The 23,129-nt window shown below is 44.7% G+C and overlaps 2 protein-coding genes across 2 annotated transcripts; one reads left to right on the forward strand and one right to left on the reverse strand.

The window, feature by feature from the left end:
• The first annotated feature begins 1,760 nt into the window (after positions 1 to 1,760).
• Positions 1,761 to 6,979, forward strand: LOC125548984 (CRM-domain containing factor CFM9, mitochondrial). The gene is given in 4 exon segments (XM_048712489.1): positions 1,761 to 2,108; positions 2,110 to 2,239; positions 3,602 to 4,003; positions 4,379 to 6,979. Coding segments are annotated over 4 exon segments (1,830 nt in total). The 5' UTR covers positions 1,761 to 1,896; the 3' UTR covers positions 5,465 to 6,979.
• Positions 6,980 to 7,888: 909 nt separating this feature from the next.
• Positions 7,889 to 19,796, reverse strand: LOC125548972 (VIN3-like protein 1). The gene is made up of 4 exons (XM_048712481.1): positions 19,738 to 19,796; positions 15,776 to 16,386; positions 9,610 to 9,917; positions 7,889 to 9,507 (listed from the first exon to the last, which is right to left on the reverse strand). The coding sequence occupies exons 2-4, from the start codon at positions 16,204 to 16,206 to the stop codon at positions 8,399 to 8,401; spliced, it is 1,848 nt and encodes a 615-aa protein (XP_048568438.1). The 5' UTR covers positions 16,207 to 16,386; positions 19,738 to 19,796; the 3' UTR covers positions 7,889 to 8,398.
• Positions 19,797 to 23,129: the final 3,333 nt, after the last annotated feature.

Genomic DNA, 23,129 nt, shown 5'->3' on the forward strand with positions numbered 1-23,129 from the left:
CACACTGGAGCCACGCTGGTAGGCTCATTAGCGGATGTTATACCAACACATATTGAAAATGCCTAAAAAGAAAGTGCACTTGCGAAGATTCGAACCACATCCCTTTCGTTGGAGACTGCGAGATGTTGCCCACTAGAGCTGACAAGGGCTACAACATTAAGGCTGGCCATAGTGGGGGTAACATACCTGGTACCATGTGTTTGGGACTCGCAAACATGCTTATGTGATAGAGAATTAAAGAAGAGAGAGAGAGAGAGTTGTAGTAACATAAGTAGACACCGTATCATAATAAATGTTATGCTACTATGTGTCTTGCATGCCAAAAAATGAGATCACCTACTAAACTATGATACTATGCATTATGGATGTAGTATATGATAATAGTGTATACTCCCCACTATGGCCAGCCTAAAGAACTGAAACAACAACGCCAGATCCCAAAAGAATATAAAGCGCGAACATTTTGTTGAAAAGGTGAATTTTTGAAACATGAATATTTTTCAAAAAAATTACCAAAATTTTAAAACTCAAACATTGTCGTGGAAACGAACTATATTTGAATCTACAAAAATTATTTGAAAATATGAATGATATTTGAAAACATGGACATTTATTAAAATTTTGAACAAATTTTGAAAATGCGTACATTTTTTGAACCCGTGAATAATTTTGAAGAATGGGAACACTTTTTGAAAATCTGAACATTCTTTGTTATCCCTAAATAATTTTCAAAAACACGCACATTTTTATAAACACATTTTAAATTCAGGAACAATTTTTAAAATTGCAAACACTTTTGAATTTTCCAAACATTTTCAGAAACATGAACATTTTAAAAAATTCAAACAGATTTTAAATTTTTTAACATTAAAAAATGATTTTTCAAAAAAATAAATTGAAGAAAAAAGGAAATATAAATGAAAAATAAACCAAAAAAAGTAAATGGGCCGGTCCAATCGGGGACGCTTCCATGCGGATCCCCGACAGTTTGCGTAATGTGAGGCATAAAGTTCTCTGTTTTCAACTCTTGACTCATAGGCTGCGTGTATATATGTGCTGACTGCCGCCGAGTCGCATGTCTGCTAGTAGCACTCTATGCACGTGGCTCCTTGGCCTATGGCTAAATGAGCTGCAACTTATTTGTGTGGGCCCAGAATTTTGAGGGCCCGGGGCGTCCCCCCTCCCGCCCTCTCTCAGGGTCGGCCCTGTTTCAATTGTTGTTAGATCCCGTTTCTGATCGTGAGTGACTATTGCGGTCTTCAGAATCCAGTACTTCCTTTGTTTTTAAACATATAAGACCTTTAAAAAATTTCAATACGGACTACATATTAATGTAGATAAATGCATTTTAGAATGTAGATTCACTCATTTTGCTTTATATAATCCACATTGAAATCTCTAAAAGCTTTATATCTAGGAATAGAGGGAGTATAGCAATCCTTTTCTCTTACTGCTAGTTCAGTGCATTTTCAAGTTTGTTTTTGTGCAATACAAAGAAAGTAATTTTTGACGTAATTTTATTTTTACCGGTCATTTTATGCCTTGTTGTCTTTCATTGTATTCTATATTTTTCATAATTATAAAATAAGTTTCCCTTTGGGTGTTCTTTTAAGGAAAAATAGTTTGACGGTCAAACACGTAATCGTGATAATTTTGGAGGACTACAGTGTAATGCTATATTCTTACAACCAACTGGTAGGCTGACGGTGGACGCTCCTCCACGTGGACAGCAGCACATCCAACGGATGGTAAAAGCTCCTGCAGCTGCAGCCGGAGACCAGCCCAGGGTTTACCGCCCGCGCCGCCTGCTAAACCCTCCCCCATTCCGCCTACCTCGCTGCCGCCGCCGCCGCCTTCCAGAACCACCGGTGGCCAGGCGACGCGGTCGACCGAGCCATGTGGGCTCTGAGAAGCCTCCGCCGGAACCTCCCGAAGGCAACCTCTTCGTCGCTCCACCGGAGGTGCGCCCCGTCGATTAGCTCCGAGGACTTCGCGGCGAGGGGGCGAGGGGGCGAGGCGGCTGCGGCCTCAATATCAGCCGCGTTAGTGCCGGCGAGCACGGACGGCGGTGGGGTATGCCGGCGGTTGATGTCGACGAGCAAGGGGAGGAATGCGGAGCAAGGTGGAGAAGCGGATGGGGAGGGAGACCGGCCGCACGCAGAGGGAGCTGCGCCGCGCGGTCAAGCTCCGAAAGAAGCTCATGACCGAGGACGAGAGGCTCATCCACAGCATGCGGAGGGTAAGTGAAGCGCCATTTCCTCCTCCCCCCTGCCCCCCTTCGGCGCCGGCGAAATGCTCTGGCCATGGTGCTTGCGCCATCTCGCTGTGATCCCTCTCCTTTTCTATCATGGAACAAGATATGCTGTTTTGAACTGCTGTAATTTATGGTGATATTTGCTCAATGTGTGGCTTTTTGAAAGGGGTTGAAGATGTTTTGTCATTATCAATGCTAAACGAAAGGGTGAGAAAAGCATTTGCATTGTGAAATTTGTTCAGATGTACTCCCTCCGTTCAGAAATACTTGTCGGGGAAATGGATGTATCTAGACGTATTTTAGTTCTAGATACATTCATTTTCGCGACAAGTAATTCCGGACGGAGGGAGTATTAATGAATCAAAGAAGGAAGATGGTATCATTAGGTTGTTGGGACTTGACTTTGACAGTCAAGATTATGTTTTCAGGGACTTTGTTGAACTGAAAGAATTAAGTCGCTATCTTGCGATTGTCAAATCCAACTATATGCCTGTAAACTAGAAATTTTGATATAGATAATAAAGGCTAGCTCTCATCAGAACACATCAGCTAACTCCGCTAGAAATTTAAGTCCTGTGGCTTCCCATGTCACTCTTGATGTATGCACATATGGTTACCACCGCCTGTAAATGATTGTCAAATCTAACTATATGCCTGTAAACTAGAAATTTTGATATAGATAATAAAGGTTAGCTCTCATCAAAACACATCAGCTAACTCCGCTAGAAAATTAAGTCCTGTGGCTTCCCATGTCACTCCTGATGTCTGCACATAAATGGTTACCACCGCCTGTATGTTTTCACAAGTAAAAGGGCTAAAATGACTTATTGCTTATGCCAATTATTCTATACAGTTTGGTTCTCATATAAATATCTGACATCGATACACTAGACCTGATGTAGTGATATTATAAGTCTATTGGGGCATTCCTGCTCCCGATGAAAAAGAAGTCACATCATAACTTATATAATGCTTACATTCTTAATGAAATTTTGGTCATAAACGTATTATTCTCCGTATTTAAAGAAAACAATTATCTAGTTGCTGCATTGAAGCACATAATGAAAAGAAATTACATTTTCTAGATCTATCAGGAAATCAGATTTCCACACCTTTCCCCTTTTTTGTGCTTGATCTGCACAAAATCCTATCTGAATTGGGTATTACTCACCTCATCATCCATTCCTTCTCTCAGGATCTGGCTAAGTAAAATATATGTTATTTCGCATATTTCTCTTTACTCAACTTGTGTTATAGTCTTGATTTTAATCATTTTATTTTAGTCAGATGGTAATTTATAATAGCGAATTCACTGGCTTACCTAGTTATCTGGTTAATTTTATGCAGGCCAAGAAAAAAGTTGCTTTACTTCTACAAAAGCTCAAGAAGTATGAGCTACCAGACCTACCAGCTCCTCGTCATGATCCAGAGCTGTTAACAGCTGAGCAGCTACAGGCTTACAAGAAGATTGGATTCAGAAATAAAAACTATGTCCCTGTTGGAGTTCGTGGAGTCTTTGGAGGTGTTGTTCAAAACATGCACATGCACTGGAAATTCCATGAGACAGTGCAAGTTTGCTGTGACAATTTCCCAAAGGAAAAAATTAAGGAAATGGCATCAATGCTGACAAGATTGAGTGGTGGTATAGTGGTTAACATTCACAATACCAAAACAATTATCATGTTTCGTGGAAGGAACTACCGTCAACCAAAGAACCTCATACCTTTTAACACGCTTACCAAACGGAAGGTCAGTCCCTTGCAGTTAAAAATGTTTGTAGCTCTCATTTAGCTTCTCATTTAGCTTTGGATCATACTCCCTCCGTTCCGAATTACTTGTCTTGAATTTGTCTAGATACGGATGTATCTAGACTCATTTTAGTGCTAGGTACCTCCGTATCTAGACAAATCTAAGACAAGTAATTCGGAACGGAGGGAATACACCCTATATGTATGGAACTTTGAAACTAATATCGATTGCTCTGACCTTTTCAGTTGATAGTTCAACCAGAATTTAATATTGATTTTTAATGTTTTGGGCTATGTCCATTTTCTGTTAATTTTGGGTATATTGTTGGCTTTGTGCTATGGATAATGGAGTTTGCTATCCTTATCCTTATTGCAGGCTTTATTCAAGGCTAGATATGAGCAGGCTCTTGAGTCACAGAAACTGAATATCAAGAAAATAGAGACACAACTTCGTCGCAAAGGTATTAACCCAGAGGACCCAGTTGCCATGGCCAGCATCCAGCGAGTTGCCTCGGCATTCTTTCGAGCCATAGACGAGCAGCAAGGTACTCCCTATGTCTTCCATGGGGATAAACAACCTACTGCTGGGACTACGGAATTAAAAGAAGCAGATGTTGAGCCAGCTGAGGATAGCGACCAGGAGGAGCTTGACAACTTCATTGCAGAAATAGAGAATGCAGCAGAGAAGCAATGGGAGGAAGAGGAGGCAGCAGAGAAAGAAGAAACTTCAAGGCTGCAGTATCGCTACAGAGAAGAGATGATGGGTGAGCGGAGGGGTTTCAATAGAAGCTATGACAACTCAGATGCCGATGATAGAACCCAGGGAAGATACAGGAGAGATAACGACAACAATAAATGGGCAACAGATACAAGGAGATGGGATGATGACAGTGAGATAGAGGCGTCAGGTGAGGATGTGGGTGAGCGCAGGGGTTTCGGGAGAAGCTATGATAACTCAGATGCTGAGGATAGAAGCCAGGGAAGACACAGGAGAGAGAACAAAAACAACCGAAGAACATCAGGTTCGAGCAGGTTGGATGATGATACCGAGGCGTCAGGCGAGGACTGGGACATTGATGATGGCAGGGATAGTATGGTTGGATTCGACAAGGAGAGGCATGTACCTGATGAACATCCTCGGCGATTTGACAGCATGCGACATGAGAGGAGTAGTTCCAGTCACAGGCAGAATTATATGCCTGGGGCCTCCAGAAGTCCCAGCCGGACCCCAAAGAATGCAGTTAGTGTTTCTGAGGACAGTGAGGATGATGTGTCAGACAGTGAAGATGATGAGGTGTGGGGAGCAGATTACAAGGAAGAGACGAGCTCGAGTGCCCCGAACGTGAATTTTCCTAATTACAAGAGCAGCAGCGAGGAGGAGGATACCGGCGACAACTGGATGCGTGGTGGCAGAACCAGCCAAACGAAGAAGAATACCGACGAGGACTGGGACAGTGACTGACAAATTGAAAAAGAACAGTCAAGCCTGCATCATATGTTGTCACATTTCTGCAGGAGAGTTCGTTGGGCTTGTTTTTCGTGGGAGCATCCGTCTCGGTGCTGCAGACGGTGCCGCTTGATTCCACCTGACATCATGCTGGGTTGGGTGCTCATAAATAATTGTTTGAATTGCGTCTCCAAATATGTAGTTGGCGCATCCCCGAAGGCCGAAGCAGTCTGCCAGTTGCCAGCAGCCGCGTGACCATAATAGCAGGAGGTCATGGTGTTGTTGAATGTTGTCCTTGGCTGAAAGTGTTTCGGCAGTTTGATAGGTCGAAGGGGTCTGGTGGTTCTACACATCTGAATCTCTTGTTATGAGATCATTCGTAAGAACGGGTTTGCCGTGAACAAAAAGGCTTGCACATAGGAATATTTGAAGGCCCTACTTGTTGTGCCCCCTCGAGGCATATACATTTATTCATTCATCCATTGGGATGCTCACCATAACGCAAATGGCCATTTTGTTTTCCATCCTGGCTTATTGGTCCCCTCCGTATTTTGTGCCAAATTTTGACCATAGATTTAACTAATAAATTGTTAATACATGTCATAAAGAATTATGTCATTCGGATTCGTATTTGAACATAGTTTCTGATGATGTTATTTTTGCTATGTATAACTTATATTTTATTAGCGAAAATCCTGGTTAAAATATGACCCTAACTATGAGGGGGGCTAATAAACCAGGACGTGTGTTGAGCATGTCTGAGCCACCATATTTCATAAATCGTTACACGATCTTATTATTTGAAAAAAAAATCCTGGCAGTTCTAATTAGAATGCCCGGCTTGTGGGCAGGGACAGGAAGACGTGCGTCACAGCTCTCCTGCAGCGTCGCAAGGCAAAGAAAATTTGGAGGCTGGTAAGAGTTGAAGAATTGATTGATTTCTAGGGCATGTGCTGGTGACCGAGCGGGTGAGGCTGCTCCGCAGTTCCTTCTCCACCTATCTACTCAAGCCTGTGCTGTGCTCGGGCTGGGAAACAGCCGCGGGCTGTTTGCCGTTGGTGCCTGATAGTGGGGAAGACATGAACTAGTGCACCAAGGGCAGACACGGATCGAGCCATTCGAGTTCTTGTGTAGTTCTTGTGTCAAACTACATGGTTGCCTATTCCCCGAAGGCTATGGCAAAGAAAGGAGGATGGCTCAAACCTCCGAGTGGCTACACCAAGCTAGATGTCGATGCGGCATTTGATCACGACTTGCTCCGAGGAGCCACAGGCGCAATCCTGAGCGTCTACTTGATAGTTGTATCGACGTCCTATCAACACAAGCTCTAGCCATGAAGTTCGGGCTCCAGCTCGCACATATTGGCTGGTTGCAACCGAGTAGTCATAAACTCTAATAATCTGGAGCTAACTGAGGTATGGTGGCAGATCCTCAGGTGTTGTGGCTGTGATTTTCGATGAGTGCTACTCCCTCTGTTCCTAAATATAAGTCTTTTTAAAGATTCCACTATGAACTATATATGAATGTATATAGACATATTTTAGAGTGTAGATTCATTCATTTTGCTTCGCATGTAGTCCCTTATTGAAATTTTTAAAAAAACTTATATTTAGAAACGGAGGAAGTACCATACTGCACGTGACTTCAATCACTACTTCCATATTGCACGTGACTTTCTACATGCCCTATTTGATGGCAAAGATTCTCTGACATATACCACCTACCTTTACGAGCACTGCAACCGTGAAGCAAACTGTTGCACATGATGATTTTGCGAAAATGGCTAGAGGATTTTGCAACCGTGAAGCTGGAGGAGGAAGCCCCTGCTGAACCAACTATTATCACCAGAACCCCCGATATCCGGAAACGGCATCACACCAAGCGCCAGGCTAGGGTTTGGGGAGTATGGCCCATCCTTCTTTGTTTATAGGTCTTCCACATATCCCTAGATTGTCAATTTTACCAATGTAATATGAAATATAGTGTATCACAAAAGTTATACAGAAAGTAGAACATCTGAATTTTCTAATGGAATAATTTTTGTAATATATAACCCAAATTATGTTGGTCAAATTATCGATTTAGGGATACACGCGGGCGTAATCTCTACTACTTGAAAAAGAACGTAAGGTTTCATTCACCTTTCTTCCCACCACCCCTTCGTCCAGATAATCAATCACCTTAATTTACTTACATTCTAAACCAATTCCATTTTACTTTACTTACCAAACTTCTAATCAAAATACAAAGTAATTCATGGTCAGAATTTGATGAACATTTATTTACACAATGTAAATCATAAGCTAACCTACTAGAATATTTATATTCCGTTGCCACGCACGAACATTGTTCTAGTAAACTAAAAAACAGGTAGTACCAAACATTTATACCAGCCAAATATATCCTAGCCAACATCTAGTACCAAAAAATCATCCATACTGAAAAAGAGGTCCCAAGCACATGTAAGCCATACATGACATCATATAAGATTTTTTTCCAGGGCTCGGACAGAATATAGAGTACTAAACCAATGAGAATATAAAATTGTTTCCACTACTTACAGGTGGAACAGGAATCTTTCAATGCAATCTATTTTCCGCCTAAAATGATTTTCCTAAGTAGAATCAAGAAGATAGGAATTTCTAAGTAAATCAAATATCCTAATCCCATAGGCTCGAAATGACGACTCCCAAGAAAATTGTGCATGTTCCGATCTGAACTTATAAGGTATGGTAATGGTCGAAATGATGACACTCAAGAAAATTGTGCACGTTCTGATCTGAACTTATAAGGTATGGTAATAATCTGATAGCTGGGTCGGTGCGGTGATTATCAAGTTTATGAACCTAACCCCCTCATTCTCATTTTGGGCGACAGAAGCAACCGGAATTCACTGCCCTTGATCGGAAAAATTATAGAATACCAATGAGTTAGCGAACTCTTGAATTGTTATTGTTTGTCCAAATGCCATAGCTCACTGCCGAAACCTACTTTTGGTCTCTTGCAGTTTATCATCTCTCCGAAAGAATCAACAAGCTGCTCAGCCAGACTGCTTGGTTCTTTGATTAGTGTTTTGATGAATGTGTTCACAACCCTATGCTCATTCTCAGTCGATCTTAGACTCAGCCAAGTCAAAAACTTCAATCTGAAATCAGTCTCTATGTGCCCGTCACACTCCAGCCACCGTATCACCTTCACACAGTACTCATAGTCCTCATCCAGAACTCTAGGCCTTTTCAGAAGTTGCTTTTGGCGGCAGATGGCTGAAACTCCATCCTGCTCACAGCTTTCATTCTGAGCACCATTGGGCTGCTTTGCCTTGCCTCCTGGCCGAGATTCAACAGCAGCCGGCTCCGCGCTCCTGACTGCCTCGCAAGCCTCTGAGCCACCACTGTCATTTGACCTAAAAAGTCTGTTATTTAAATCATAGCTCTTCTCAGGGGAAGAGTCTATGTCCATGGGCATGGGTGCATTTAGGTCAGGGACAGAAAATGCATTGAACTGAAGTTTGCGACATGCACCAGATAACATATGACCCTGTTCACTGTTCTCTGCCTGGTCTGCTTCTGTGGCACTTATGTCACATGAACCTTCGTACATATCCTCAAAACAGCCTTCTTCAGCCCAAGCTCGCCGCAAGATCTTCCCAGCATCTCGGATCCTAAATCCAGTGGACATACAAGCCTGGCTCCTATCCGTTGTCTGCGTCTGCGGGCATATTCCCGTGGCCTTCTGGGTCACAGATTTGACAAATACCTCCTTGCTCGCAGTATAACATTTAGACTCGGAATGCCCAATGGTCGCATCAGCATCTGAGAATGATATGATTCTGAAGGAATATTCTGTGCATGTGGCGAGGTTATAAACAAGTATTTTTCTTTCATCTCTTGACAAAATAACAGGTTCATCCATGCTTGGTTGCTCTCTGCTCTTCCAGTACCATAGCTTATAACCTTTGATGGTGTCCGGTGATGCTAATTTAGTTTCTTTTAGGATGATAACAAGGGAAGACGATGTAATATCTTCGAATTTGAATCTGCACGCAGCTGGTAATGAACCTGCAAAACAAACAAGTATAGAACCATGACAATTATGCAGAATCACCATGACAATTATTATGGCAGTCTAGAACCTTGTATTTATTCAAGGAAGGTCATTACCTCGAACATGCAAGCCTGGAGATGGAGAACTCAACAACTCATCAACTTTTTGAATCGCTAGAGAGCAAAGTTTCAGTATATTACTACCACCAGATAACCTGCTTACGATACCACGTGCCATCTTTGCCGACATTCCATCAAGTGGACCGACCTCACATTCAAGTTTTGCTTTTGCATCTTGAATAATGTTATGCAATTCTGTATGACAGCTCGTACCCTCCAACAACTGATAACTCACATAGATGCGGTGGCAGAGTATATCAACTCGGCGAGCCTGCTTTGCAATCACTAATTGCCTTTTCCAATAACTGCCAGGCAGTAGCATTCATGTCAACTTTACAAATTGATCAATAATCATGGAACATAACAAGCATTTCAAATTTTCAATAATGTCACAAGTGAATACTAGCTGCAAATTGATGCTAAGAAAAATAAAACATGACAGTTATTTCAAACAAAACAAAACTAATATATTTAATTATTACATGCATGTATTGGTACGAAGTAGAATTTGTGGTGAAATTGTAGAAAGTAACACTTGTTAGAGTTATAATATAAGTCATGTACCCCTTTGTATTAATCCCGTTGTATGAGGGGTTTCCTGCATATGTTCCACACCTGTACATGTATATATATATTGGCCTATGGCCTCATGGGAATCTAAGTTGCTTATTCCTAACATGGTATTAGAGCCTAGGCCTTTTTTTCGCACGCGCGAACTCGTGCTCTTCGATCCAATTTCGGCGTCGATTGTCGCTGCTCCTCTCTCCGGCCGACTGCTGCTGCTCATCTGTGTTCGTCCGCACCTGATTCTCTGCTGGCCGCTGCTGCCCCGATCCATCTGCCTGTCAGGATTGGGTCGTGCCCTCCAGATCGGGTCGCCTCGATCCACTTCCCTTGCCGGCGCCGCCACTTAGCGGATCCCGTCGCCAGCTGCTGCTCTTCGCCAGCGTCGGCTCGATCAGGTCGCCCGCGCCGGCCCACCCGATCCGGTCGCCCGGGCCGGCCCGCCTGATTAGGTCGCCCGCTCCTTCAGTATCTCGCGCCTGATTCTGCTGTCGCTGGTGCTCTCGTCGGTTCCAAAAAAAAAATGTCTGCTGCATCGGGCTATGTTGCTGTTCCTCGCTGTCCGGTGATCTTTGATGGTACTAACTACACCGAGTTTACTGGCTTCATGCGCATTCACATGCGTGGCATCCGTCTTTGGGGTGTTCTTTCTGGCGAGGTCTGCTGTCCGCCACGTCCGGTTCCTCCGGTGGCCCCTACTCCGCCAACTCCATCGGTTCTTCCTACGGATGCTAATCAGGCCGCCAAAGATGCGGCTAAGGTTGCTGATGAGGCTGCTGATCGTGCTTATGATGAGAGGATTTTGGCTTATGAGGAGGCTCTTCAGACGTATCATGGTGCTCTATCTGTTTACACCCAGTGGCTTGATGATGATGCTCGTGCTGCAGCTGTTCTCACTGCTAGTGTTCTGCCTCAGTTTGCTTCTGAATTTCTGGGTCTTTCTACTGTCTTTGAGATGTGGACCCGTCTTCGTGAGCGCTATCAGCCCTCTGGTGATGCCTTATATCTCTCTGTGATCCGTCAGGAGCATGCTCTTCAGCAGGGTGACTCTACTGTTGATGACTTCTATGCACAGAGTTCTGCTATCTGGCGCCAGCTTGATTCTCTTCGTAGTGCTGGGTGTCGTACCTGCCCCTGTTGCCAGGCTGTCCAGGCCAATTTGGAGTTTCATCGCGTCTATGAGTTCTTGTCTCGGCTCCGTCAGGAGTTTGAGCCCCGGCGTGCTCAGTTGTTTGCTCGTGGCCGTATTTCTCTCATGGAGGCGCTTTCTGAGATTCGTGCTGAGGAGACTCGTTTACGTGGTGCTGGTTTGCTGGCGGTTCCCTCTGTGCTTGCTACTCGTGCTCCTCCGCCACTTGCTCCACCGACCCCTTCTCGCTCGAGTGCTCCGCCGCTCTTGCCCACTCCTTCTGGAGGCTCAGGTCGCCCCCGTCCACATTGCGCCTATTGCAACAATGATGGTCATCTTGAGTCTCAGTGCTACACGAAGAAGAAACACCTGCGCAAGGCTCGATCATCATCTTCTGGGACTTCGTCATCTACCTCGACAGCTTCAGCCATTGCTTTGACTGAGCGGGATATTTTGAGACTTAAGCGTCTGCTCGCGGCTTCAGGTTCTTCCTCAACAGGTACTGCCGGTTCTATGACTGATGCTTCCCGCACTGAGCAATCACCCTCTACACAGTCAGGTACATCCCCCTGGGTTCTGGACTCTGGAGCTTCTTTTCATATGTCTTCTCATTCTTCCACTTTGTCCTCTCTTCGATCACTGGATTCTCCTATTCATGTCTTCACTGCTGATGGTACTCCACTTTCTGTTGCTAGTAGAGGCAATCTTACTACTCCTTATTCTGTTCCTGATGTTGCTCATGTTCCTCGACTTACCATGAATTTGTTTTCTGCTGGTCAACTTACGGATTCTGGTTGTCGCGTCATCCTTGACGTTGACTCTTGTTCTATCCAGGACCGTCACACGCACACTCTGGTTGGGGCTGGCCCTCGCCGCCGTGATTCTCAGGGTCTTTGGGAGTTGGACTGGCTTCATGTTCCTTCTGCTGCCACCACCATCGCCAGTTCTTCCGCTTCTGTCGCCTCCGTCACTGGTTCTTTCCAGCAGTGGCATCATCGACTTGGTCATCTGTGTGGTTCTCGGTTGTCTTCTTTAGTTCGTCGAGGCCTTCTGGGGTCTGTCTCAGGAGATGTCTCTTTAGAGTGTCAGGGTTGTCATCTTGGCAAGCAGATTCAGTTACCATATTCACATAGTGAGTCAGTGTCTAAGCGTCCTTTCGATTTAGTCCATTCTGATGTATGGGGTCCGGCCCCTTTCGCTTCGAAAGGTGGTCATAAATACTATATTATTTTCATCGATGATTTCTCTCGTTACACATGGCTTTATTTCATGACTTCTCGTTCTGAGGTGTTGTCTATTTATAAGCGTTTTGCTGCCATGGTTCATACTCAGTTCTCTTCACCCATTCGTGTTTTTCGTGCTGACTCCGCTGGCGAGTATATCTCTAAGATGTTGCGTGGTGTTCTTGCTGAGCACGGGACTCTCTCTCAATTCTCTTGTCCTGGTGCTCATGCTCAGAATGGTGTGGCTGAGCGAAAGCATCGACATCTTCTTGAGACGGCTCGTGCATTGATGATTGCTGCCTCTCTCTCGCCTCATTTTTGGGCTGAGGCCGTCTCCACATCCACCTATCTTATCAATATACAGCCTTCCGCTGCTCTACAGGGTGGTGTTCCTTTCGAGCGACTTTTTGATCGTTCTCCCGATTATTCGATGCTTCGCTTGTTTGGTTGTGTTTGCTATGTTCTTCTTGCCCCTCGCGAACGCACCAAACTGACCGCTCAGTCTGTTGAGTGTGTCTTCTTAGGCTACAGTGATGAGCATAAGGGCTATCGTTGTTGGGATCCTATTGGTCGTCGGATGCGTATCTCTCGAGATGTGACTTTTGACGAATCTCGTCCCTTCTACCCACGCCCATCTTCCTCGACTTTTTCAGTGCAGGATATCTCTTTCCTCACTTTTCCTGACTCACCTATTACTCCCGCCGAGACTGTACCTCTCCATTTCCCTTCCTCTCCTTCTCCACATCTAGTTGATTTGCAGCCACCATCATCCCCGGTCTCCTCGCCTCGTGTGTCCCCAGGGTCTCCACCTTCATCTCCGGTGACTTCCTCCCCGGTCTCCTCTCCCAGCCTGTCACCGGATTCTACACCTTCATCTCCGGTGACTTCTTCGTCGCCACCTCCTGATTCTACCTTGCCGATTCCTCCTTCTATTATTCCATCTTTTCCTCAGCATTACACTCGTCGTCCACGACCAGTTGATGCCTCTGTGGATGGGTCGTCATCTTCCTCTCAGCCTACTTATGGCTTGCGTTCTCGTCCTCGTCCGCCTGTTGATCGCTTTGGATTTCCCACCGCTGGTGCTGCTGTTCTTGAGCCGACTTCTTACCGTCAGGCTGTTGTTCATCCTGAATGGCAGTTTGCGATGGCAGAGGAGATTGCTGCTCTTGAACGCACTGGTACCTGGGATCTTGTTTCTCTTCCTTCTGGAGTCCGTCCGATCACTTGTAAGTGGGTCTACAAGGTCAAGACTCGCTCCGATGGTTCTCTTGAGCGTCACAAAGCTCGTCTTGTGGCTCGTGGTTTTCAGCAGGAGCATGGTCGTGATTATGACGAGACTTTTGCTCCGGTGGCTCATATGACCACTGTTCGTACACTTCTTGCCGTTGCCTCTGCACGCCACTGGTCTATATCTCAGCTTGATGTTAAGAATGCCTTTCTTAATGGTGAGCTGCGTGAGGAGGTGTATATGCAGCCACCCCCTGGGTATTCTGTTCCTGATGGCATGGTATGTCGTCTTCGTCGCTCTCTCTATGGCCTTAAGCAAGCCCCCCGCGCCTGGTTTGAGCGCTTTGCCTCTGTGATCACTGCTGCTGGTTTTTTAGCCAGTGCTCATGATCCAGCATTGTTTATTCACCTTTCTCCTCGTGGACGGACTCTTCTTCTTCTTTATGTTGATGACATGATCATCACGGGGGATGACCCCGAGTATATTGCCTTTGTAAAGGCCCGTCTTAGTGAGCAGTTTCTTATGTCTGATCTTGGACCTCTTCGCTACTTTCTTGGGATTGAAGGCTCTTCTACCTCTGATGGCTTTTTTATCTCCCAGGAAAAGTATATTCAGGATCTTCTTGCTCGTGCTGCTCTTACTGACGAGCGCGTTGTTGAGACTCCTATGGAGCTCAATGTTCACCTCCGTGCTACTGATGGTGATCCTCTCCCTGATCCGACGCGTTATCGTCATCTTGTTGGCAGTCTTGTCTATCTAGCTGTCACTCGTCCGGACATCTCTTATCCGGTCCATATTCTGAGTCAGTTTGTCTCTGCCCCCACCTCGGTTCACTATAGTCATCTCCTTCGTGTTCTTCGATATCTTCGAGGCACGATCTCTCACCGTCTATTCTTTCCTCGCTCCAGTTCTTTACAGCTCCAGGCCTATTCGGATGCTACGTGGGCTAGTGATCCTTCCGATCGCCGTTCACTTTCTGCTTACTGTGTTTTTCTTGGTGGTTCTCTCATTGCCTGGAAGACGAAGAAACAGCTTGCAGTTTCCCGTTCGAGTGCCGAGGCTGAGTTGCGAGCAATGGCTCTTTTGATGGCAGAGGTGACTTGGTTACGGTGGTTACTTCAGGATTTTGGTGTTTCTGTCACTACACCGACTCTGCTTTTATCTGACAGTACAGGTGCTATCAGCATTGCACGCGATCCTGTGAAGCATGAGCTCACCAAGCATATTGGTGTTGATGCTTTCTATGTGCGTACTGCTGTGCAGGATCAGGTTATTGCTCTTCAGTATGTGCCTTCCGAGTTACAGTTGGCGGATTTTCTGACGAAGGCTCAGACTAGAGCACAACATGGCTTTTATCTCTCCAAACTCAGTGTTGTTCATCCACCATGAGTTTGAGGGGGGGTGTTAGAGTTATAATATAAGTCATGTACCCCTTTGTATTAATCCCACTAAACTCGTCCAAATTTCCTGCTCTAATTGATTTGCTTCATATGAAAAGACAGCTTCAGGTATTTGTCAAGCCCAATCATTTTATCATTTGTACTAACAGGAGACCATTGCTTCTGGAGTAAAAGGATGTTACATATACTGGAGAGCCAGCTCATAGGGCCAATGCAAAGACAACTGGCATGTTCCCAATTATTAGTTGAGTTGAATGGTATGTGTTAATACCGTCCCAAAGAAAAACGGTGCATGCTGACTATAAATAATGATACAGAAAATCTGGCTTCCTTTTCCTTCACAGATTTCTAACTGAGAAAATCATGTATGGGTTAACAATAAGACCTGTGACTTGTCAAAGAAACAAGTGCATATAACTATTCCAAATTAGCTACTAGCTATTTTGAACAGCACTATGATATGAGATAATTTAACTCAAAATAATATGGCTATATATTCCGAAGTAACTTCATTTTAGTCCAAGGGACTAACGATGCAATAATGAAGCAAGGACAAGAAGCAAATGAGAAGCATGATGAAGATAACGAGATCTACAGAATAAAATGAACATGTACTTACCCTAGTATCCCAGATATCTTCCCACATGAAGCACATGAATAACTCCCATCAAGATGAATAATTTTTTGAAGATCAAAGCATCCCACCCGCTTTTGTTGGAGGGCACACTCGATATGGCAAGAAGAACCACAGCACTGTTTGTCGTCATTTTCAGATGCACAAACCAACCATAGACTAGGATCTTTATTGTCATCAAACTGATGGCAAATACAACATGAGCACCTCTTGCAGAAAGAATCTTCAGCTGTTACAACAGCTTTACAGGCCAAATTTCTACAGATCCAAGTACCAGTGGACTTGATGTCATGGACAGGATGCTCTCCACCAATTGCATCCTTCTTACAAGCATGGCCATTTGCTATTGTTAAGATGGCTGTAGATTTCTTCAATTCAGAATTCTTGCTTGCTTTAACAGGAGTAGATTTGGACATGTCTTAACTCAAGTTCACCAGCCACCTTCCCTTTTCAATTTATTCACTAGCATGGGTTGTAGTCTTCAAAGGCAACAACTCTAAACCCTCACTGGATAGCTTCAAGACAAGAACCTTATCGAACCCCCGCCCTCTTTATTGTGGCATCCTCATCCACCAAGCATAATCAATGTCCAGTAACTGAAATATAACATGGTATACTTTTTATCAGCAAGAAGAATAGCTACTCAGAACACAAAATCCAGCATTCAACAGTAAATGTCACATAATCAACAGAGGAGGGATCCGCAAGAAATCCATAAGAAAAAGAAATACAGAAATAATTAACTCGGGGAAGAATCTTTGATGCATAACTATACAATATGAATCTAAAAGGCAACCAAAGATATAGCTGTCCACATTATACACAATGAGTTCAGAATACAAAAAACCTTTAGAATGACTGCTACCACCAAACTTTCCTTATGTTCAAGAAAGTATCTCACTGATTATACAGAAGAATACAATATCCAAAGAATTAGTAGATCATTTATCAAGGGACTTCCAGGTCAATTTAATAATAGAAAGAAATTGAAACAATCCACTTGAAGGGAGGGAAGCTATCTGTTAAAGAGCAACAGCTAAACTGAACAAAAGGAGCGAGTATGATCAGTGCTTCAGATATGTCAGGTAGTAGATACAACCCACTAGTTCCCAGTCTTAAAATAGAAATCCTTTTGCCGTGCAGTCGACTTTGACCACATGTTAAAAAATATAAAATAATAAGATTAAACCTTTGAAAACAGAAGTACTAGATAGTGTAACAACAATCATGATATTATTTTGGAGCATCTTTTACTAATGTGTTGTGGTTGCAATCAATTGTTGAGGTCTTTTGGAGAACATGAGAAGGCCAAAAAGACCTTTTGTAGGGACAGAGGGATTAATAAATAACTCAAATATTTTAGTATCATCTATCATGTGGCAGATAACAAAAAGAAAGAAAAATTGACATTCAGTTAAAAGAAAAATCCATCTTCACCCCTAATGGAAAGAGATCAACAAATTGTGTATCAAACATACTATAGAACAACTAACAAATAGCAAGCCCATAATTCTTTAAAAACAGAGCAATGCAATAGAAACTAGCAAAGAACCTGAAAAGCCAATTACATAGACAGCACACCAGGATCCAATTGGATGTTGTTTAGCACTTTAGCAGTGAAAATGGAGCATACAGATCTCCTCATTCAGGACTAAGGATTGATACGGACATGTTGAAGACCCACAGCGGCAGGAGTTCATGACTCATGAGTAGATATAATGTGGTTGTGTTTGGTTCCTGTAAAAATGCAGCTGACTCTACTTCAGATGTGTTTTTTCTCAACTACAATATGAGTTGTGTTTGATGTTCCTGCAAATAGAGCAACTCCCCTGATTTCTTTGAGTCCGTCTGGTGAATTTGCACATGTTTAGTCTTAAGACCAAAGAGCAAGTGCATCAGAAGGTATACATCTACGATTCACGACTTGAGGATTGGGTCCGCAAATCGGAGCTGGAGTACATGGACTCACAAGCGCCAAGAAAACTTCCATTGATTTCATGACAGAGTAAAATGGAGAAGAAAGATGCCTATCACATGTTGATTGGGCCGAACCAGCTACGAAAAATCACAAGTACTCACAAACAAGCGCTCTCATCAGCTTTCAGGCATTGAGCTATCTTCAACCCGCAGCCACATGCTCCATTGATTTTCCCCCATCTCCTCTGCCCCCTTCTGATGTACCATGCCAGCTCCACCTCCATCCAGCTCTTTGCAGACCTCTGTCGCCCATGCTGCTCCTACCGTGATGCCTCCCTGCTGCTCCTACCCATCGTGACAACTACCTTTGCTTCTCCTCAAGGAAAGCACCGACGCGACGGTCATAGATGTGTTCGAACAATGACCGAACCAGGACTATAAAGCGGCAAAGGAAGCGGCAGATCCAGGCAGTGATGGCAGCAGCACGAACTATTGTCATAATGACCGACTTGGGTCCATGAAGGTCACAAATCGGGAGTCAACTTGGGAACGAATTGCTCCGAATTCGAACCCTGATGTAGATCTATCAATCGAGATCAGGGATCGACCATATAACGAGCGGATCTGGTAACTATGAATTACACAATTTAATGCTTGACACCGCAGAACTTACCTATGAAATAGCGCCGGAAGAAGCGGCGTGGGAGGTGTCCAGAAGAGGCAAACGACAGCTGGTGGAGCCGTGGAGCGGCGGCGACAGCTGCAGGCAGCGGCGGCGGCGTGCTCCAAACTGATATGCTCTAACTCAATGTTTGGCTAGGGTTTGAGGCAAAGGGATAGTTTGCTTTGGGCCTGAAATGGCCTCTTATTGGAATGTATTTAGCCAAAAATACCCCCAAGTAACCCCATATTTTTAAAAAGATAAAGAAGGAAAACTAGTAGTCCTCTATTCCCACATATGTCGTTAGGGAACATCCAGACATATGCCGTTTGGGAATACCAGATTCATGGAAGTATCCATGCAACAAAAGTTTTAGGTTAATCAGTTTTGGGAGCCAATGCCACAAAAAAAGAAGGAAACCCGCGATGAACTGTAAATCCGTGAAGTTGGCAATGTTCGTAGGGAACGATTTATGTGACTACCCAGCGATTTCATCGACACAAAACAAGAAGGAAACCCACGATGAATTGTAAATCCGTGAAGTTGGCAATGTTCGTAGGGAATGATTTATGTGACTACCCAGCGATTTCATCAACACAAAACAAGAAGGAAACCCACAATGAATTGTAAATCCGTGAAGTTGGCAATGTTCGTATGGAACCATTCATGTGACTACCCAGCGATTTCAATTTCCATCGACAACAAAAAGAAGAAGGAAACCCACAATGAACTGTAAATCCGTGAAGTTGGCAATGTTCCTAGGGAACCATTACCGAAACTACCCAGCGATTTCATAAACAGCAACTATAATCATAATCAAACCGACATAAGCATGCCTGCCTGCCCAGGCAAATGACGAACAAACAATTGTTTACTTCAACTACCATATGTGCATGGTACGCCCCGACCTAATGCAGAGGCTAGATGCTTTATCTAGCCATCTTCGTGATGCATTAATGAATCACCAAATCAAATGCCACGATCTCATCAATGGTGCAATAACAACCTAGGATTCCCGCAAAGCAATGTCGCGCGTGCTACCCTCGCTCGCTCAGTTTCTCGACGCCCAATAGCAGAAGCATGTCCTTGATTGCTCACGCAAAACCAGCTAAACACGCACCAAGGCAAAGAAGAGAAGAAGAAGAGGCGGCAGCACGCGATAGCGCGGCAAGGGATTCAATCAATTTGTAGCGTAGCTAGGATAAGAGAATCCTCCAGCACGCAGCACCGCACAATCCGCGGTTCCATCGCCAGCCGAAGCAAACGAGCACCACCGTTTCCCCGGCTCGTTTCTAGCTCGAACCGAAGCCCACGAGGAGGAATCGACCTGCGAACAGGGGGGAGCAGAGCGGGGGAGCCAGTACCGTACCGTTGGATCCTGCTGCCGCGACGCGACCGTCCCCTGGCGGCGGCTAGGGTTGGGGGGAGAGCCGCGAGATCCCAATGCCCGGCGCTGGCCGGCAGGAGGAGGCCGTGAGGCGGGGCGAGCGAGCGGGCGGGCTCCGGCGGCGGGCGGGCGAGGTCGTCTGGTTGGTCTGGTCTCCCCCCGGAGCTGCGACCAGCACGCACGCGGTGGAGGAGGCAGGGGAGTCGGGTGGGAAAGCGAAGGAATTGAAGACAAGTCCAAGTCTTCCGAGGAGATCAACGAGGCCGCGTAACGGAACGGAGGAGGAGGAAACAGAGCGGCCGTGCGTGCGCGCGGTGTCGAACTCGAAGCGGAGGCGAAGCGCCGAAGCGTACGCCGTGCAGGGGGTGGTGAGCCCGGGCCGCTGCCGTTACCGGGACGGAGAGATCTCGGGCGTCCGTCTCTCTGGTCGGACGGCCGGGATGCGTGGCGTTCACCGCGGCTCTCCTTTTACGGATGGGTTTCCTTCCCCGTTACTGCTGTGATTTGAAGTTTGAACATTGCCCGGATTATACGTCCTAGACCTAAACCCATGTGTTCTATCTATACGACTTTATGATGCAATTATGCAAAGAAAAGAACTGCAGATAATTCCCAGATTGAAATGTTTACCAAAAGAAAGTTTTGTTGTTACAACCCAATGAGCCCATGATTTGGTGGATCCACGAAGGTGCGCTAAGCTTATGAAATCGAATAATAGTAAGCGATGATCTTAGGGGAATTTGTTAAGGAAGCTAATCCGAAGCGACCGTCCATGCCATGGACTAAAGCCCCCACGGGCTGGGTGGCGTTGTCACTGGATGGCTCCTATTGTAATCAGGACGGGCCGACGGTTTTGGAAATGATTCTAAGAGACAAATGGAGAGTGGTAATTTGTTCTGCTTATCGTCGTATCTTTCATTTGCAACGAGACATTCGATGCAGAGCTACATGCGATCATGGAGGGTATTAGCCTTACTTCAGCGGTTGGACCGATCAGTGTTGATTCAAGGTTATTCTGTGGTGGCACTAGCGGCCCTCCAAGATGGACCCATGGATAGATATGCTTATGGTCATGTTTATTATTGCTGAGGTGAAGGGTTTATAAGAGAATATGGTGTTTAATCCAGCGTGAACAAAATAGGGCTGCACATTGCGTAGCGAACTATTGCCGTAGTTAGAATAGCATTGTGTGCGGGCTTAACCTACCTTTCTCTTTTATCGCTGAACTTCTCACGAACGGTTGTAACCATGTGATTTTGGAATAAATACCCTATGTTTCCCCAAGAAAGGTTAAGAATAACTTATGTTATCATTCAACACCTTAGCTATATGTCAGTTAACTGGATTTTGAATTTGAGTCTGTCAATTTTCTTGGTCGCTGTTTTTTGCTCTGAGATTCATGTTGCGTTTTTTCCTGACATGTGTTGTTTGTTGTGCTCTGAAAATTGTTGGTCCGTTTTGGTCGTAGCTACACACAATCTATGACCGATCATTTTTTGGCCCATCTGTGATAAGCGCATCAAGCCGAGCTCCAAATGCATTATCACTGACGTGTCTCGCATGGTTGATGAGTGCTAGTGCTCATCAGTGACGCATGGTCATTGGACAATCAATGATGAGGGGTTAGTGCTATTCAGGTCTGCAGTAGTGAGCCCTAGCCGCTGCCGGGAAGAATCTTCTTATCCCCTCACCCATGGTTACCATCTTAGCGTTGAGAGCTACACTCTTTGTTAACTTTTAGTGGTACATATGGAGTTTTACGAATTAAATTACTCTAGTACTTTGTGGCGGTACCACGGAGCCCGAGAGGTATGTGTCTTTGCAGATCCAATTATTTGAATCTGATGAGTTTATTTGTCATGTTGTTTTTGTTGATTTGGTTCTTTGTGGAGTTCTAATATTTTCTTGATGTTATGACGAAGATTTTGTTGTTCAGCGGTCTGCACTTCTAGTGGATCATCCCTAGCCTAAAAACGTTCATCGCTCATGGATTGCATCATTTTTTTGGGGTACGGTCTATTCACCTTCAATCATAATAGTACAACGAACACTAAAAATAATAAAAATTGCATTCAGATCCGTAGACAACCTAGCGACGACTACAAGCACTTAAGTGAGCCGAGGGCGCGCCGCTGTCATCGCCTCTCCCTCGCCGGAGGCGGGCAAAACTTTTTTTTTTGCGGGGGGAGGCGGGCAAAACTTGTTGTAGTAGACAGTCGGGAAGTCGTCGTGCTAAGCCCTCATAGGACCAGCGCAACAGAACAGCAACCGCCGCTGATGAAGAGTAGTGTAGATCAGAAAAAATCCAACTTGAAGACACAAAAACAAAGACAAACAAGGAATAGATCTACACAACTCCACACGCCCATCAACGATGCTAGAAACACCACCGAAACGGGGGGCGACCAATGAACTTTTAGGAACCTTCATTGGCAGTCAATTTCGTGCAGGTGAATGAGCGGCAATACCTAGTCCAATTGCAGTCTCTTTATTGAGTTTTGTATGACTCGCATCCATGCAAAAAAGAACAGAAAAGAAAGCTGATGACAAATACAATGAATCAAAATGAGTGAGCATGCAGATACAACTTTATAAAGCACGATCACTGAATTTCTCAATTCCTTTAAACAATCACGGTGTGCATCTAATTGAAACACATTTTCTTTTACAAATGCACCCCACACGGCAACACCAGCAGCCTGCCTAGTCAAAAAGTGTAGTTAGATGCCTCCACGTGCGCCAAGGATTAATTTAGCCGGAACTGCTCTAATCCTTGTCGCTGTCTTAGGTGCACCCAATCCTTCGTCTCGCCTCTGCCGTCCACGTGTTGAGCAGAGCAGGCGAGTTGGCCTTCAGCGTGGCGCAGGCCGTGTGCCTGTTGGCGGCCTCCGTGAAGTGCACCCCGTCCCAGGACACGTACTCGAACGGGTCGGCTACTTCAACTACCATACGTGCATGGTATGCCCCGACATAGTGCAGAGGCGCGCTTGCGTATGTATCGTGTTCAAAGAAAACATAGTGTAGAGGCTTTTTTTTCAAAAGAAGATTATCCTCCTGCATTAAAATGATGCATGCATCCATCTTATTAACAAAGGTTAGATGCTATATCATAAAAAAAATATTTCCCGAAATCTTGTTAGAGAATATGGTGTTTAATCCGGTTAAAATATCTCGTGAACAAAATAGGATTGCACATTGCTTAGCAAACTATGGTCCTAGTTGGAATAACATTGCATGCTGGCTTAACCAACCTTCCTCTTTTATAGCTAAACTTCTCATGAACGATTGTAACCGTGTGATTTTGGAGTAAATACCCTATGTTTTCTCAGAAAGAAAAAGAGAATACCTTGTTAACCAGTGATACCCTATCATTC

This window comes from Triticum urartu, chromosome 1 (assembly GCF_003073215.2).
Source record: "Triticum urartu cultivar G1812 chromosome 1, Tu2.1, whole genome shotgun sequence".
Lineage (NCBI taxonomy): Eukaryota > Viridiplantae > Streptophyta > Magnoliopsida > Poales > Poaceae > Triticum > Triticum urartu.